This window comes from Mobula birostris, chromosome 8, assembly GCF_030028105.1.
Source record: "Mobula birostris isolate sMobBir1 chromosome 8, sMobBir1.hap1, whole genome shotgun sequence".
Lineage (NCBI taxonomy): Eukaryota > Metazoa > Chordata > Chondrichthyes > Myliobatiformes > Myliobatidae > Mobula > Mobula birostris.
The window spans coordinates 42,523,091-42,543,193 of record NC_092377.1 but is presented as its reverse complement, the minus strand read 5'-3'; the positions used below and the strand labels follow the sequence as shown (position 1 = coordinate 42,543,193).

General features: G+C 40.9%; 1 protein-coding gene across 5 annotated transcripts in view; it reads right to left on the bottom strand.

The window, feature by feature from the left end:
- LOC140201261 (REST corepressor 3-like) overlaps positions 1-20,103 on the bottom strand; it is an 81,972-nt gene that overhangs the window by 2,735 nt on the left and 59,134 nt on the right. For all 5 annotated transcript variants that reach the window (XM_072265064.1, XM_072265060.1, XM_072265062.1 and 2 more), the window contains 2 exons: positions 12,054-12,111; positions 9,803-10,044 (listed from right to left, as the gene is read on the bottom strand). In XM_072265064.1, the coding sequence (XP_072121165.1) occupies positions 9,803-10,044; positions 12,054-12,111 (300 nt within the window). The remainder of the gene's footprint in view (positions 1-9,802; positions 10,045-12,053; positions 12,112-20,103) is intronic.

Sequence of the window (20,103 nt, the reverse complement as noted above, 5' to 3'; positions counted from 1 at the left end):
ATTAAAGAACTGTGTGATAGAAAAATACGCGCGGCTCAGCAGTCAAGCAAGCCTTCCACATCAGCCACAGCAGACGACGAACCTCGACCTTCGACATCGAGGCTGGCAGTCATAGGAGAAGATGAGCTGCCTGCTCTAATGGAAACAGGCGATGAGATGACACCCCAGTGTCCCACCACTCCAACCCCCAGGCCACGGACAGATACCGATTCGCAGAGAATGCAAAGGTGGCCGGGAGGCACACAGCACACCTTTAAGAAAAACGCCGGAATAAACATGCTAATTAATTAGGTGCCGCCCCACACGTAATTGTCGGCCCAGATCAGAGACGACGCAATCGGAAATCGGCACTGATCTGGGCCGACAATTACAGGCGGCACCTAATTAATTAGCATGTTTGTTCCCGCTTTTTTCTTAAAGATGTGCTGTGTACCTCCCAGCTACCACTGGACCCCTGCGTTTTTCGCGGCAATGTATCGCTCAGCGGCCTGGAGGGTGGGGGCCACTGCACTACCCAAACTCCGACGACTCAGTCTAACACACCATCATCAGTGTGCTCGGCTCTGTCCCAATTCTGGTAAGTGATACTACACTGTACATACATCATTTCTACTTTATATAGGCTGTGTATTTTTACGTGTTATTTGGTATGATTTGGCAGATTCATAGCTTAAAGGTTACTGGAGAGCGCTTGCGCGTGTTTTTGCCAACAGCGTTTGCATGAGATTTTCTGCCGACGGCGCTTGCGTGAGATTTTCGCTCCGGAGAACAGTTCAGTAATGATTGTGTAGAAGTATTTCTACTTTATATAGGCTGTGTATTTATCATATCATTCCTGCTTTTACTATATGTTACTGTTATTTTAGGTTTTATGTGTTATTTGGCACGATTTGGTAGGTTATTTTTGGGTCTGCGAACGCTCACAAAATTTTCCCATATAAATAAATGGTAATTGCTTCTTCACTTTACAACATTTCAGCTTACGAACCATTTCATAGGAACGCTCTACCTTCGGATGGCGGGGGAAACCTGCAAACGTATTTTGTAAAGCAAAGATGCTTTAAAAGTAATTTTAAAAGTTTCTAAATATCAAAAAAAACTACAAAGAGCAGTAAACAATAAAAACTAAATCAACTCAATATTTGGTGCAACCTTTAAAACTGCATCAATTCTCTTAGGTACACTGTCATGCAGTTTTACATGAAAGTTAGCTGTAGGTTGTTCCAAGTATCTTGCAGGACTTGCCACAATTCCACTGTAGACTTTAGCTGCCTTGCTTGCTTCTGTTTCTCCAGGTAATCCCAGAGAGCCTCAATGATGTTGAGATCAGGGCTCTGTGGAGGCCATACCATCTCTTACAGAACTCCTTGTTCTTCATTTCACTGAAGAGAGTTCCTTTTGACCTTAGCTGTGTGTTTGGGGTCATTTAACTACATTTTACTGGAGCACCATTGAAAGCATCCTGACAAGCTGCATCACCATCTGGTATGGGAGCTGTCCAGCATTGAACCGTAAGTCCCTACAAAGGACTGTGAGAACAGCTGAGAGTATCTTTGATTAGGAATAGTCATCATGGCTTTGTCAAAGGCAGGTCATGCCTTAGGAAGCTCATTGAGTTTTTGGAGGATGTGACTAAACACATCGATGAAGCAAGAGCAGTAGACATAGTGTATATGAATTTCAGCAAGGCATTTGATAAGGTACCTCGTGCAAGGCTTATTGAGAAAGTAAGGAGGATGGGATCCAAGGGGACATCGCTTTTGGATCCAGAACTGGCTTGCCCACAGAAGGCAAAGAGTGGTTGTAGACGGGTCATACTCTGCATGGAGCTCAGTGTGCCTCAGGGATCTATTCTGGGACGCCCTACTCTTTGTGATTTTTATAAATGACCTGGATGAGGAAGTGGAGGGATGGGCTAGTAAATTTGCTGATGATGCAAAGGTTGGGGGTGTTGTGGACAGTGTGGAGGGCTGTCAGAGGTTACAGCAAGACATTGATAGGATGCAAAACTGGGCTGAGAAGTGACAGATGGAGTTCAACCCAGATAAGTGTGAAGTGGTTCATTTTAGTAGGTCAAATATGATGGCAGAATATAGTATTAATGGTAAGACTCTTGGCAGTGTGGAGGATCAGAGGGATCTTGGGGTCCGAGTCCAATAGGACACTGAAAAGCTGCTGCACAGGTTGACTCTGTGATTAAGAAAACATATGGTGCATTGGCCTTCATCAATCATGGGATTGAGTTTAGGAGCAGAGAGGTATATAGGTCCCTGGTCAGACCCCACTTGGAGTACTGTGCTCAGTTCTGGTTGCCTCACTACAGGAAGGATGTGGAAACCATAGGAAGGGTGCAGAGGAGATTTACAAGGATGTTGCCTGGATTGGGGAGCATGTCTTATGAGAATAGGTTGAGTGAACTCGGGCCTTTTCTCCTTGGAGCGATGGAGGATGAGAGGTAACCTGACAGAGGTGCATAAAATGATCGTGTGGATAGTCAGAGGCCTATTCCCAGGGCTGAAATGTCTAGCACAAAGTTTTATTTACGCATAGAGTGGTGGGTGCATGGAATGGACTGCTGGTGAGGAGAGGCCTACCCGTTTCCTCAACACTACCTGCCCCTCCACCAATCTTTTGTATCATCTGCAAACTTAGCAACAAAGCCATCTATTCCATCAACTAAATCACTGAACTACAGCATAAAAAGAAGCGGTCCCAACACCGATCCCTGTGAAACACCACTATTCCCACTTGCTACATCCTACCAATCAGCCAATGCTCTAACAATGTTAGTAACTTTCCTGTAATACCACGAGCTCTTAACTTGGTAAGCAGCCAAGAAGGGTCAGAGCCATCTCTATTTCCTGAGGAGAATGAGGTTCTTTAATGTCTGCCGGACGATGCTGAGGATGTTCTACGAGTCTGTGGTGGCCAGTGATATCATGTTTGCTGTTGTGTGCTGGGGCAGCAGGCTGAGGGTAGCAGACACCAACAGAATCAACAAACTCATTCCTAAGGCCAGTGATGTTGTGGGGATGGAACTGGACTCTCTCACGGTGGTGTATGAAAAGAGGATGCTGTCTAAGTTGCATGCCATCTTGGACCATGTCTCCCATCTACTACATAATGTACTGGGTGGGCACAGGAGTACGTTCAGCCAGAGACTCATTCCACCGAGATGCAACACAGAGTGTCATAGGAAGTCATTCCTGCCTGTGGCCATCAAACTTTACAACTCCTCCCTTGGAGGGTCAGACACCCTGAGCCAATAGGCTGGTCCTGGACTTATTTCATAATTTACTGGCATAATTTACTTATTACTATTTAACTATTTATGGTTTTATTACTATTATTTATGGTGCAACTGTAACGAAAACCAATTTCCCCCGGGATCAATAAAGTATGACTATGACCATGTGTGGCACCTTGTCAAAAGCCTTCTGAAAGTCCAAATATACAATATCCACTGCATCTCCTTCATCTATTCTACATGTAATTGCCTCAAAGAATTCCAACAGTTTCTTCAGACAAAATATTCCCTTAAGGAAACCATGCCAGAATCCAATGAATTTTGAAAGCTCATTGCTAATGCCTCCACAATCTGTACCACTACCTCTTTCAGAACCCTAGGGTGCAGTTCATCTGGTCCAGGTGACTTATGTATGCGTAGGTCTTTCAGCTTTTTGAGTACTTTCTCCCTTGTAACAGTAACTGCAATCACATCTCTTCCTTCACACACATCTGGCACAGTGAAGACTGATGCAAAATACTCATTTAGTTCATCTGCCGTCCCTTTGTCCCCTGTTATTATTTCTCCAGACTCATTTTCTAACAATCCTATATCCACTCTCATCTTTTTTTTTACATATTTGAAAAAGCTTCTACTATCCTCTTGGATATTATTTGCTAGCCTGCTTTCATATTTCATCCTTTTTCTTCTAATGATTCTTTTCGTTGCTCTCTGTAGGTTTTTAAAAGCTTCCCAATCCTCTATCTTCCCATTAATTTTTGCTTTGTTCTACGCCCTGTCTTTTGTTTTTTCATTTGCTTTGACTTCCCTTGTCAGCCATTTAAGTATTTCTTTGTTTTTGGAATACATCTGTCCTGCACCTTCCTTATTTTTCCCAGAAACTCACCCCATTGCTGCTCTGCTGTCATCCCTGCCAGCAGCTCCTTCCGATTTACTTTTGCCAATTTCTCTCTCATACCACTGTAATTTCCTTTACTCCACCGAAATGTTGCTCCATCAGACTTTACTTTCTCCCTTTCAAATTTCAAGTTGAAATCAATCATTTTGAGATCAGTGGCCACTAAGGACTCTTTAACCACAAGCTCCTCTATTACCTCCAGTTCATTACATAACAGCCAATCCAGTATAGCTGATCCCCTAGACGGCTTAACGACAAACTGCTCTAAAAAGCCATCTCATAGGTATTCAACAAATTCAGTCTCTTGAGACCCATTACCAACCTGAATTTCCCTAATCAACGTGCATGTTAAAATCTCCCATGACTATCATAACATTGCCCTTTTGACAGGCCTTTTCTATTTCCTGTTGTAATCTGTGGTCCACATCCCAGCTACTGTTGAGAGGCCTGTATATAACTGCCATCAGGGTCCTTTTACCCTTGCAGTTTTTCAACTCAACCCACAGGGATTCAACATCTTTTAATCTTATGTCACATCTTTCTAATGATTTGATGCAATTCTTTACCAGCAGAGCCACACCAACCCCTCTGCCTACCTTCCTATCCCTCCTATCCCTTGGACTTCCAGTTCCCAACTACACCATCTTTTAGCCATGATTCAGTGATGGCCACAACATCATGCCTTATAATCTGTAATAGTGCAACAAGATCATCTACCTTGTTTCTGATACCATGTGCATTGAGATATATCACTTTGAGCGCTGTATTTGCTACCGTTTTTGGTTTTGCATCCCTAAAGCACCGATACTCACTGTGCTGGCTGCAATTTTGTCCTATCATCTACCTGCTCTTCCTGACAGTCTGACTGCACGCTATCTTTGCTTTTTTACCAACCATCCTATCCCAAGTCCCTTCATTCTGGTTCTCACTCCCCTGCCAAATTAGTTTAAACCCTCCCCAACAGCACTAACAAACCTGCCCACGAGAATATTGGTCCCCCTTTGGTTCAGGTGCAACCTGTTCCTTTTGTACAGGTCATACCTCCCCCAGAAGAGATCCTAGCGATCCAAGAACCAGAAGCCCTGCCCCCTGCACCAGCTTCAAAGCCACACATCTATCTGCCAAATCATCCTATTTCTATCGTCACTAGCACGTAGCATGGGTAGCAATTCAGATATTACTATCCTGGAGATCCTGTCTTCTCCTATTTGATTCCTTTCTCCAGCACTGTGTCTCTTTCACTAATCAACTTCCCAGCTCTTTGCTTCACCCCTCCCACTCCCAGTTTCAAAATACAAAATATTCTCTATAACATCTGGCCTTTTGTAAAAGGAATGTTTGTAAATCTAAAATTTGCTCTTTTCTACTGACACACTAATACAGAAGACAAAAAAAAACCATCTAAAACAACATTTTAATAAAAAATCTACGGTACCCAAGACTTTAGCACAGTACTGTATATTAAGTAGTTCTAGTGCTTCATCATAACTAAACTATAAGAAACTCGTACTCCATCTTCACTGGTTCTAAAATATAATGAAGCATGGTGACAGAGTTATATTTAAGGAGGCAGAGGAAGAAAAAGTGAAAAGAACATATTTAGTTCCATGCACAAAAAAGAATCAAAAGTTTGACGAAATTACAGTTCTTTGTATGATTATTACTGACACTGCTTAATATTATTTACAAACAGCTGCATCACTGGCAAGGCTAACTATTGTCTTCCCTTCTTAATTGCTCCTTAAACAGCCACTTTCTAAATGTTGCAATGTGCATTGTCTGTTATTTGTGTACAATTCATTTTATAATTTTTTTATTCTTTCGAGCAAATGTGGACTTTAAATTGAGCAGTATTTAATTACCCTTGAAAAGGTGGCATTGAGCTGTTTTGTTGAACCGTTGCAGACCTTGAGGAGTGGGTATAACCAAAATACTGTTAAGGATTTGTTATGTTCCCATCGACCCTTACCAATTTTTATCAATGTACCATTAAAGCATCCTATCTGAATGCACAACAGCTTGGTATGGCAACTGCTCTACCCATGACCACAAGAAATTGTACACACGTGGACACAGTCGGTAAAAGCAGCCAGCAAAATAAAAGACACCAGCTCTCCCATTGGGCAGTAGATACAAAATCCTGAAAGCACGTATCACCAGGCTCAAGGACAGTTTCTATCCCACTGTTACAACACTATGGAAGGGTAGGATGTTGGGACTCCTGACCTCACAATCTACCTCATTATGATTTTATGCTTTGGTGTTTACCTGCACTGCAGTTTCTCTGCAGCTGTTACACCTTATTCTTCAGTGTTATTGTTTTACCTTATTCTACTAGAAATGATTTGATCTATATGAACAGTATGCAATACAAGCTTTTCACTGCATCTTGGTAAATACGGCAATAATAAATTAATTCTAAGGAAGGTGTTCCAAAATATCCACAACGTAACAGTGAAGGAACAGTGATGCATTTCCAAGTCAGGATGGTGAATGGTTTGAAGAGCAACTCCAAAATGGTTGTGGAGTTGCCATGCTTTTACTGCCCTTGTCTTTCTAATTACTGGAGGTCACGGGTTTGGAAGATGGTCTCCAAGGAGCTAACACTTCAAAAACCCAAAGCTAAAAGTTTAACAGATCTCACTGCAAACACACACTAATTGCTTCGTTATCTGAGGAACTGAACATGGTAAAGAATATAGGCTATTATTTATGACACAAAGAGAGGTCATTGGGTGAAGAGGCTGTAGAAGCAAGGACCATGGCCATCATCCTGAGGAAGTCCTGTAATGTCCTGTGACTATGACAATTATCTTCCAAATAACAACCATTGTGCTAGTTATGTCTTCAGACAGAAAAGAGTTTTTCCCATGATTCTCTTAAACTTCAATTTTACCAAGCCTTATTAACACTGTGCATGATCAAAATTCTGCCTGGATAACTGTAAAAGCCAAGGCACTCCCACACTACCTTTAAAGGGTTAGGGTCATATGGGTCTTCTGTTTGAGGTCCCCGTTTTAAAAGCTCAGTCTGAGTTTAAGCACTTGGTACAAAAGTTTTCAGAATCCTAGGGCATTTTATACATAATATACCAGTTCCCAAAGGAATCTTTCTAACAGTTTTGTATTGGGGGGGAGAGAAACAAAAATGTAATGGCCTAGGGACTGCGAAACAGCTTCTGAGGGATTAGTTTTAAATGTAGAAACTTTCCCTATAACAATGAATGTCTTATTGACATTTCAATTTACTAGTCTTCCAGCTTGTAGCAATAAGGGCCTACATTACAAATCTCCAAAGATGGGCTTTGTTTTTATAGTTGGAGGCTAATTCAACTAGACACCTCATTAACCACATGGGTAACAACAGTCAGGAATTAGGCACAGCAGGAAGAGTCACAGAACTTTATAGCACAGAAACCGGCCTTTTGGCAGAGACTAAATGGGCCAAACTATTAATCTGTCTAGTCCCATTGACCTGAACTCTGACCATAGCATTGCGTACCCCGCTCATCCATGTACCTATCCAAATTACTCTTAACTGTTGAAATCAACTCTAGCATTCACCACGTGCTAGCAGCTTGTTCCTTATCTCACCACCCTCAGAGTAGAGAATTTCCCCTTCATGTTTCCCTTAAACATTTCACTTTTCACCATCAACCTCTAGATGTAGTCTCACCCAACCTCAGTGGATTAAGCCTGCTTGCATTTACCCTATCTATACCCCTCATAATTTTGTATACCTGTATCAAATCTCACCTCAATCTTATATGTTCTATGGAATAAAATCCTAACCTATTCAACCTTTCCCTGCAGTCCTCAAGTTCCAACAACATCCTTGTAAATTTTCTCTGCACACTTTCAATCTTATTTACATCTTTCCTATAGAGGTTGGTAATCAAAGCTGCACACAATACTCCAAATTAAGCCTCACTAACATCTTATACAATTTCAACATAGCATCCCAACTCCTGTACTCAATACATTGACTTCCAAAGGCCAGTGTGACAAAAGCTTTCTTTACACCTATTTGTGACACCACTTTCGAGGAATTATGGATCTGTATCCCCAGATCCCTCTGTTCTACTACACTTCACAGTGCCCTACCGCTCATCATGCAAGACCCCCAATTTTTCTTGCCCTAAGGGAGTTCAAACAGACCGAACTTGTCTCGACTTCCTCAGGACAACCAGCCCTTCTCTCGCAAGGCCCTCAGATAAGTAATGGTAGTAAAACAAGCTTGAATCTAAGCAGGCCTTCACTGATTATGCTGAGAACTATTATCAGTACGTAATGTGCATTCCAAACGCTACAGCAGTCATGCAAGTAATGAGATACAGGTATAGCTTCTAATCGGATTACTTTAACTTCTTCAGCAAAGGAGGACTAAATTGTGACCACCAATCTTCAAAATAAAAGACAACCAATAAGAACAATTACATTATTTATTTCTCTATATTGATCGATAATGTCATTAACCTTTCAATATCATAAAGGTATATAAAATAGTATTTGTCTGGGATTGATGAAAATTTGGTGTTGGAAAATACAGAAGCTCTTGGATATATTTGACAGTTAAAATGGGAATACACTCAGTGGTCACTTTATTAGGTACCTCCTCTACCCAATAAAGAGGCCACTGAGAGTACGTTTGTGGTCTTATGCTGCTGTAGCCCATCCACTTCAAGATTGGACATGTTGTGCATTCAGAGATGCTCTTCTGCACACTATTGTTGAAGAGCATGGTTATTCCTGTCTTCTTGAACCAGTCTGGCCATACTCCTATTACCATTCTCATTAACAAGGCAATTTAGCCACAGAACTCCCCACTCTCTGGATGTTTTTTTTTTTGTTTTTGCACCATTCTCTGTAAACTCTAGAGACTGTAGTGCACATAAGTTCCAGGAGATCAGCAGTTTCTGAGATACTCAAACCACTCTGTCTGGCACCAACAATAATTCCGCAATAAAAGTCAGTCATTTCTTCCTTATTCTGATGCTTGGTTTGGACACCAACTGAACGTCTTAACAATGTTTGCATGCTTTTATACAGTGGTCCCCAACCTCCGGGCTGCAGACCGATACATTGCCACAAAGAATGCGGCGGTAGCCCGGGTGCACCCGGCACATCTTTAAGAAAAAAGCCTAAATAAACAAGCTAATTAATTAGGTGCCGCCCGGCACATAAATGTCAGCCCAGATCAGAGGCGACGCAATTGGCAATCGCATCCCGGCTACCACTGCACCCCTGCATGCTTCGCGGATCGGTATCCCGGAGGTTGGGGGCCACTGCTTTTATACACCAAGATGCTACCACGTGATTGGTGATTTGATATTTTCATGAGCAGGTATACCTAATAAAGTGGGCAATGAGTGTATTTTAACATATGCGTGTGATTTATTCTATAAAATTCTGTGCACGAAACTTATATTTTTTGTTTACTTTCTTTACATTGGGTGTTAATTTTAGGCTATTAGATTATTAGATTTACCCTTTGTGGATGATTTATATCAATTCTAGTCTTCAAAAACTACTGATTATTTTTTGTGATTACTCCAAAGCAAGCATTGGTGCCAAAAGGATCCTGCAACATATTTAAACTTGTTTCTAATTTCTAAGTAAAACAGTTGATAAAACGGTAAAGATGTTAAAGAACACTACCTCTTCTTCTACATCTGGACTTTTAGATGCAAGAGAATTCAAAGCAGGCTTTCTTTCCTCCCCTGGTGTAGTTGAAACTCCATTTGATTCTTGGGTTCCTTGCTCCGCTTCCCATTCCTGTAAGACCTCTTCAAGATTAAAACGACGTCTGTAGTTAACAAAAAAATTCTTCACTTGGCCAACGGTTTTGTTTCCAATTACATCTGCGATAGCTTGGAAATCCTTCCCATATTTGCGGACACCTGCAAGTAACACAATGTAAACTCTTCTCCCAATTGTTAAGCATTAAAAGGGGAAATTATTGTTAAAAATCACAACATTAATCTCAGAAATTATAGAGGGAATAGTGGGTGAAGTTAAGGAAAAAGTAGACATTTTTATACAGATTTTGTATCTATACAAGTATATTCAGGCAGATAATCATTGGAACAAATTGTTTCAGTAGCTAAAAGATAATATTCAATAAATTAAGAACCTATAATTTTGAAAGTGAAGTATTTTCATATGCCAAAATAATTTAAAGTGGTCGGAATTAAATCACATCATTAGCATGTGTAAATTATGTAGAAAATTGTTAATATATTTATAATCTTGAGAACTTTTTAAAGTACTGAAGTCCCAGCATTAATGAAACTGAAAGAGTAAGAGTCTAAAAACTCAAACACGAGGAAATCTGCAGATGCTGGAATTTCAAGCAACACACATAAAAGTTGCTGGTGAACGCAGCAGGCCAGGCAGCAACTCTAGGAAGAGGCACAGTCAACGTTTCGGGCCGAGACCCTTCATCAGAGTAAGAGTCTGTCCACTTCAAGCTAAGAGACTATCACTGTAAGCAATTCAACCTATTATAGTTAAGATTATTATAATGCCAAACCTCCTGATTATGAGGTCAAATGCAAAAATAGTAAATGAAAAATAGCTTTTGACTTTTTTAGTTAATTAAACCCAATATAAAAAAACACCCATGTTTTGCAACTTCTTTAAAAAAAAAAGGAACAATGCAGTGGACACTAGACTTAATTGGAGGATAGTTCCAGAACACAACAACTGGAAAATACTTCCAATATTGCAGCAAAGATAAAACTCGAACTGTCTCAGCTCAATTGGAAGTAGTTACAGTAACCAATCCCCATCCTTTGCACCCATTTCAACAACTGGCCAACTAATTCCAAATGCTATAGGATAGATAACACAGGAAACAGAAAAGTATCACAGCTGTGAAGAAACAGATATGGTTTAACTGTGTTGGAGCTCAAACACATGTGAAGTCTCATATCATAGTCTGATCCTGACTGCACCAGTCATCTGCAAATTAGTATTATATGGCATTAAGAAGCATAAAAGAAATTTTAAACTGTAAATTGTCCCTTGTCTATAGGTGAGTGATAAAATCTAGAGTAAGGTGATAGAAATCTGGTGAGAATAGCTGCAAAAAATTTAATGGCAAGTAGGAATCCTCTGTGAGGCAGCATGGACCTACTGAGTCTTAAACGGCTTCCTTCTACGTTGTAAGCATAAATAAAAGAGGAAATTCAAATGATACCAGCCCCCTTCTAACTCAGATTTGAAGCCAACATTGGTTCTCCAGACCAGATTCATTTTACATAAGACTCTAATGTAAAAAGTTTTAATGTAAGATCTTAGTGTGCGCTTTGCAGTTTGTACATCTAATATAATGCTGCTCTTAAATACCAGTAAAGTTTGAGATCTTGTGGATACGTTAGGGATGAAGGTTAAGTACTTAATTCTAAATGTATGCATAAGTTCTTCTACCTTTTATTCAGCTCTGCATATTCAATTTTCTTTAACACAAGTGACCAGTCAAATTTATACTCAAACATCTAATTAACGTGTATTCATCATGTTTGCCAAAAAGGCAGATGTAAATAAACAAATCCCATGTTTTTTTACGATTTAAAAGTCAGCTTAAATTCATCTGTTAAAATATTCACTAGTAAATTATGCTGCATCTTTCAACACAAAATTGTGTAGTCCAGTCCTTGTACTTTTCATTTTAACCTCAGATATTAAACATACCAGTAACAATAAAAACAAAAAATAATAAATATATAGAAAAAATACCTATTTTTTCCCAATAATGCTGTTGACCAAGTGGAAGGGTATAAAAAAGGTTTGAGTGTTCTGTAAAATCGAGGGACCTTGGGAATTTTTTGATTGACTCAATAATATTTATAAACTATAAATATCTATAAATCCCAGCTTCAGATTTAGGCCTTCAGATGAAGCCCACCTTGAACTGCAAGCAGCTGCTCCTCCGTGGTCCAGCGTGCATTGATTTTCTGAGCTGACTAAACAAAATTGAAAAAAACACAAGTCAGTTGTACATTATTGACAACTTCAGAAAACTTGTAATACTTTTAGTACAAAATCTGGTGCAGAAAGTGTGCCAATAATGAAATACAGGGCATCTGAAATAGATCCAAATGATTAATGATTTTACATTTCAAGAAAGCACTGATATTTTAAAACAGATTTCCTTCTGGAAATTACCTAGATTTTAGTAACATAAACAGAATAAAATATTAATGTCACCAACAGTAACACAATACTCAAATCAGTTATTTGAATATCTAGACAGAATTGGTAGAGGAATACCGTTTTAGCAGAATGACCAATAAAAGGCAGATGAAGATGATTTGCTAAAGAGCCAAAAATGATGTGAAGAAAACCCTCTTCTTTTTGCTGGGTGGAAAACGTGCAGAGGAGATTTACAAGGATGTTGCCCGGATTGGAGCACGTGCCTTATGAGAACCGGTTGAGTGAACTTGGCCTTTTTTTCTTGGAGCAACGGTGGATGAGAGGTAAGTTAATTGGGGTGTACAAGATGATGAGAGGCATTGATCGTGTGGACAGCAATAGGCTTTTTCCCAGGTCTAAAATGGCTAACACGAGGGCGCACAGTTTTAAGGTGCTTTGAAATAGGTACAGGGGGGATATCAGGGGTAAGTTTTTCCACACAGAGAGTGGTGAGTGTGTGGAATGTACTGCCGACGGTGGTGAAGGAGGACACAATAGGGTCTTTTAAGAGACTCTTGGATAGGTACATGGAGATTAGAAAAATAGAGGGCTATGCAGTAGGATAATTCTAGGCAGGTTTCTAGAGTAGGTTACATGGATGACACAACATTGTGGGCTGAAGGGCCTGTATTGTGCTGTAGATTTCTATGTTCTAATCTGAAATATGCAGCCAGGGGAAACAGAATGATCAGATTCTATCCTAGCAGTCAAAAGGAAACTGGATAAATCACAGAGCACTATAGCACAGTAAAGGGTCCTTTGGTCCATCCAGTTCATGCTGAACGGTTGTTCTGCCTTGTTCCACCAATCTACACCTGGATCTTAGCCTTCTATACCTCTCCCATCCATATACTTACCTAAATTTCTCTTAAATGTTACAAATGAATCTGCACCCACCATCTCTGCTGGCAACTTGTTTCACACTTGCACCACTCAGTGTGAAAAAAATTGCCTCTCAGATTCCCCAAAGTATTTCACTTTCACTCTTCTAGAACTCCAGTCTCAAGTCTAGTCTGCCATGTTTTGGTTCATTTTTCCCAGTTAGTCAATATCCTACTGCAAGTTTTTGATACTCTTCCTCAATGTAAACTACACCCCCAAATTAGTGTCATCTGCAAATTTGATGATCCAGTTTACCATCCAGGTTGTTGACATAAGAACAGATCAATCACTGTGGCACACCACTAGTCATAGTCCTCCAGTAGGAGAGGTAGCCATCTGAATCAGAATCAGGTTTATTATCACCGGCATGTGATGTGAAATTTGTTAACTTAGCAGCAGCAGTTCAATGTAATACATAATCTAGCAGAGAGAAAAAAAAATAATAATAAACAAATCAATTACATATATTGAATACATTTTAAAAAGTATTAAAACAGAAATACTGTATATTAAAAAAAATTGAGGTAGTGTCCAAAGATTTAATGTCCACTTAGGAATCAGATGCAAGAGGGGAAGAAGCTGTTCCTGAATCGCTGAGTGTGTGCCTTCAGGCTTCTGTACCTCCTACCTGATAGTAACAGTGAGAAAAGGGCATGTCCTGGGTGCTGGAGGTCCTCAATAATGAACACTGCCTTACACCGCACACTGAAGATGTCCTGGGTACTTTGTAGGCTAGTACCCAAGATGGAGCTGACTAGATTTACAACCTTCTGCAGCTTCTTTCGGTCCTGTGCAGTAGCCCCTCCAAACCAGGCAGTGATGCAGCCTGTCAGAATGCTCTCCACAGTGCAACTACAGAAGTTTTTGAGTGTATTTGTTGACATGCCAAATCTCTTCAAACTCCTAATAAAGTATAGCCACTGTCTTGTCCTCTTTATAACTACATCGATATGTTGGGACCAGGTTAGATCCTCAGAGATCTTGACACCCAGGAACTTGAAGCTGTTCACTGTCTCCACTTCTGATCCCTCTATGAGAATTGGTATGTGTTCCTTCATCTTAGCCTTCCTGAAGTCCACACGAGTGCCAGGTTGTCACTGTAGCACCACTCCAGTAGTTGGCATATCTCATTCCTGTACACCCTCTCCTCACCACCTGGAATTCTACCAGCAATGGTTGTATCGTCATCAAATTTATAGATGGTATTTGAGCTATGCCTAGCCACACAGTCATGTGTATATAGAGAGTAGAGCAGTGGGGCTAAGCACAGTCCCCTGAGGTGCGCCAGTGTCGATCGTCAGCGAGGAGGATTTGTTATCACCAATCTGCACAGATTGTGATCTTCCAGTTAGGAAGTTGAGGACCCAATTGCAGAAGGAGGTACAGAGGCCCAGGTTCTACTTCTCAATCAGGATTGTGGGAATGCTGGTATTAAATGCTGAGCTATACGATGAACATCATCCTGACATAGGTGTCTGTGTTGTCCAGGTGGTACAAAGCTGTGTGGAGAGCCATGAGGTTGCATCTGCCATTGACCCATTGTGGCGATAGGCAAATTGCAAAGGGTCCAGGTCCTTGCTGAGGCAGGAGTTCAGTCTAGTCATGACCAACCTCTCAAAGCATTTAATCACTGTCGACGTGAGTGCTACCGGGCGATAGTCATTAAGGCAGCCCACATTATCTGCTACCATTCCCTGGCTTCTCCCGTTAAGTCAATGTTCAATCCGATTTACTACTTCATCCAGAATGCCAAACAAATAAACCTTCTTGATCAACCTCCCATGCAGGACTTTGTCTACCTGGATTTAGCAAAATCTTTGACAATGTTCAGTGCCATTCCTTTATCAACTTTCCTGGTAACCACTTGAAAAACACTAAAAGATTACCATGCACAAAGCCATGATAAGTAACTCTAATCAGGCCCAAATACTTACATATCCAGTCTCCTGGAATCCCTTCCAACAATTTACCTACTGCTGGCATCAGGTCCACTGACCTATAATTTCCTGGCTTAATTCTAGAGCTTATCTTGGACAACCGAACATTAGCTATCCTCCAGTCCTCAGGCATCTTACCCATGGCTAAGGACATTTTAAATACCTCTGCCAGGGTCCCTGCTATTTCCGCACAAGCCTCCGCCCACACCTACAAGGACCTGTCAGGCCCTGGGGACTTATCCACCCTAATGTGCCTCAAACCAGCAAGTAACTCCTCTTCTGTAATCGGTGTATGGTCATGACCTCACTACTATTTTGCCTCAGTTCTACAGACTCTGCGTCCATCTCCCACGTAAATAAAGATATAAAAAATCTTTTTTTTTTTTAAAACACTGATCTTCAAGTGGACCAAATTAGAAACTCAACCTGAAGACCAGTTCTATCCTTCTCCATAATTAAATGAAACAAATGAATAATGATCACTAGATCTGAAGTGCTCCCCTCCACACACTTCTGTTACCTACCTTGTCTTGTTCCCTAATAGGAGATACAGTATTGCACTCTCTCTAGTTGGGACCTCCATCTCTCAACAAACTTGCTCCTCTAAATCCCACTGACTATTGGATATTAGTCTATAATATAACCCCCTTAACATGGTCACCCCTTTCTTATTCCTCAGTTCCACCCATATAGTCTCAGTTGACAAGGCCTCCAGTCCGTCCTGTCTAAGCATGACCATTACATATTCCCTGATGAGTAATGCTACCCCTCCCCCTTTATCATGTCAAGAACAACGGAACCCTGGAACATTTAGATGCTAGTCTTGCCCCCCGCAGCCAGGTCTCACTAATTGCTACAATATCTTAATTCCACGTGTTGATCCATGCTCCAAGCTTACCTGCCTTACTTACAATACCTTTGCATTGAAATAGATGCACCTCAGAACATTAGTCCCACCATGCTCAATCCTTTGATTCCTGCCTTTGTATGAGTGCTTAACATCTACTTTCTCCACAACCACTCCACAAGCTGCCTTGGCACTCTGGTTCCCATTCCCTTGCAACTCCAGTTGAAACACTCCGAAGCAGCATTTGAAAGGAAAAGATTTGCAGGCATGCAAGAAAGCAGGGCAGGCTAGATTTCTCTTGAAGAAATCGAATGGCCTCCTGTGCTGTAAACATTTGAAGATTTTCAGGCTAGTCTAGTTAATTTTTTGGCTAATAGCAATTCCTACCATTTTGATACTGGCATTCTTAGCAGTAAGTAACAGTTCTTGTGGCTATACTATCCTTCAAAGAATAGCACCTCAACAGTACCAATATTATATGCCACATAAAAAGTACATTAATACCTTACCACATGCAGGCATATTTTTCAAGGCCAGAGCCTTCAATAACACAATGGTATATCATTAACTAATATTTTCAGCTGATTTTATTATAGACTATCACTGAAAAAACCGGTTGAAGATGTCTTGACTGAATACACTACCTTGTGGTTTGAATAATTAACTTAGAACAATCATAATCATTCTTTGTGGAAGACAATGTTTCAGCCACTGGGATTTCCCCTTTGATTCCCCACAATTTCAATTTTACAGGGCTACTTGGCACTTCAATTTATTAAAAGCTACCTTGATGTCAAGGGAAATCAATTTCCTCTCACCTCTGGAATTTAACCTATACTTCATATTTAGAACCCACTGTTCATTTCTGAAATCAAAAATGAGGTGGTCTGGAGCTTTTGCCTTCTGATCTATGTCTAGGGTTTTAGCTCCTTCCACTGATTTTGATGCAACTTGCTCTCTTTGCTGTTATATTAAATGTATAAAGAATATACTCTGTGTTGATGAACTTCAGGTGATAGATCACCCATTCAGCACTTCTGGTGGAAGCTGTTTCCATAAAATCCAGTACCAAGAACTCTATCCAGTTTTAAATTATATCATGCTTAATGCAACAGAATGATTAGTTGAACAATTTTTAGAAGGTAGTTACAGTCAACTGCACTCTTGTAAGCCTAGAGGCACCCACTGGCTGGACTGAGTAATGGCAGCAAATTTTCTTCACTAACATGTATTAGTGCATTAGATGAATGTTACACAATATTCCATGTTCACTGTAATTGAGATTAGTGTTTTGTTTTTAAGTTCTAGATTACATGATTAATTAAATGACAAGAGCTGAACAAGTTTTATATCATAACCATATCATTACTACATTAATCTAACCAACAGGACACTATAATGCAAAATAACATTCTGTCACTGCAATATTCCTACTGGTTTAACGCTTGCACACAGGGCTTTCTGCCCTTCCAATTTTGCTCTTTTTTTTTTTGCTCTCTAATCCTGACAAAATAAACCTCAAATAAGTTAGTTTTTGAACATTTCAAAAGCTGCAACACTTGGACTTTGACCTGCAACTCGAAATGTTAAGCTGTCCAGATCTCTGCATTTCACCTGCTACTAACCATTTTAGTTTTATATAGGCCCATTGTGAAATCTGCAGCCAGAACTGTTAAATTCTAACTCATATTAAAATGCAAAACAATAAATTCAAATACATTGAATTTATCTTAGACCATAATTTACAAGAGCAGAATTAGGCCATTTACCCCTTGAGTCTGTACGACATTCCATCATGGCCGATTAATTTTTCCTCTCAATCACAAACTCCTGCTGTCCCTCCATATCCCTTCATGCCCTGACCAATCATGAATCTGTAAACTTTTGCCTTAAATGTACCCAAAGACTTGACCTCCACAGCTGTCTGTGGGTTGAAGAAATTCCCCCTCATCTTCTTTCTAAAAGGATGCCGCTCTATTCTGAAGCTCTCTGGTCTTAAACTCTCCCACCAGGGAAAACATCCTCTCCACATCCACTCTTATCAAGGCCTTTCAGCATTTGACAGGTTTCAATTAGGTCACCTGTCATTCTTCTGAACTCTAGTAATTACAGGCCCAGAACTATCAAAGGCTCTTCATATGACAAGCATTTAATAATGAAATCCTTTTCGTGAACCTCCTTTGAACCCTCTCCAGCGTCAGTACAACCTTTTTAAGATAAAGGGGCCCAAAACTGTTCATAATATTCCAAATGAAGCCTCATCAGTGCTTTATAAAGCTTCAGCATTACATCCTAGCTTTTATATTCTAGTTCTCTCGAAATGAATGCTAATATCGCATTTGCCTTCCTCATTATAGTCTTAACCTGCAAATTAGCCTTTAGGGAATCCTGCACAAGGACTTCCAAGATCCTTTGCACCTCAAATTTTTCTATTTTCTCTCTATTTAGAAAATAGTCTACCCTTTCATTTCTTCTACCAAAGTCTATGACCATACTCTTCCTTATACTGCATTCCATCTGCCACTTCCTTGCCCATTCTCCCACTGTCTAAGTCCCTTTGTAACCTCTCTACTTTCTCAAAACCACCTGCCCCTCCACCTATCTGTGTATTGTCCGTCATCCAAGTCAATAACATATAACATAAAACGAAGCGGTCCCAACACAGACCCCTGTGGAACACCACTAGACACCAGCAGCTAAACAGAAAAGACTCCCTTTATTCCCAGTCTTTGCCTCCTGGCAATCAGACACTGCTTTATCCATACTAGTATCTATCCTGTAACACCATGGACTCTTAATTTGTTAAGCAGACTCATATGTGGTACCTTGTCAAAGATCTTCTGAAAATCCAAGTACACAACATCAGCCAATTCTCCTTTGTCTATCCTGCTTGTTATTTCTTCAGAGAATTCCAACAGACTTGTCACGCAAGATTTTCCCTTGAGGAGACCATGCTGACTAAGGCCTATTTTATCATATGCCTCCAAGTACCCCTAAACCACATCCTTAACAATCGACTCCAACATTTGTCCAACCACTGAGATCAGACTAACTGGACTATAATTTAATCACAAACAAGAGAAAATCTGCAGATGCTGGAAATCCGAGCCACACACACAAAATGCTGGAGGAACTCAGCAGGCCAAGCAGCATCATTCTGCCTGGCCTGCTGAGATCTTCCAGCATTTTTTATGTTACAGGGAGGTACTTACGCCAAAGGAGCAGAGCACAGGAGTTTGGGTCACTGTCAGGCGAGGGAAGGGGAAAGGGCAGGCAGAGCAGGGTTCCCCTGTAGCCATTCCCCTCAACAACAAGTATACCGCACTGGATACTGTTGTGGGGGGGGGGGGGATGACTTATCTGGGACAAGCTGCAGCAGCCAGATCTCTGGCACTGAGTCTGGTTCTGCAGGGCAGAAGGGAGGGTGGAAAAGCAGGACAGCGGTAGTGATAGGGCTCTCGATAGTTAGAGGTACAGATAGGAGGTTCTGTGGTCGTGACAGAGAATCCAGGATGGTTCGTTGCCTCCCGGGCACCAGGGTCAAGGATGTCTCTGATCGCTTGCATGACATTCTGAAGTGGGAGGGTGATCAGCCAGATGTCCTGGTGCACTTCGGTACCAATGACATAGCAAGGAAGAGTGAGGAGGTCCTGGAGAATGAGTATAGAGAGCTTGGTAGGAAGTTGAAAAGCAGGACCTCGAGGGTGGTAATCTCAAGATTGCTACCTGTGCAACATATCACTGAGAGTAAGAATAGAATGCTCTGGAGGATGAACAAGTGGCTGAGGAACTGGTGCAGAGGGCAGGGTTTCAGATTTCAGGATCATTGGGACCTCTTCTGGGGCAGGTGGGACCTGTACAAGAGAGATGGGTTACACTTGAACTACAAGGGGACCAATATCCTTTCAGGGAGGTTTGTTAGTGCTATTGGGGAGGCTTTAAACTAGATTTGCAGGGGGATGGGAACCAGAGTGCCAGAGCTGACAGTGTGGCTGGGGCAAAAATAAATGATGTTAAAAGTTCAAGCAAATCCACTAATAGAAAGGTTGTGAGTGGTGGTAAAAATCTTCTGAGGTGTATATATTTCAATGCTAGGA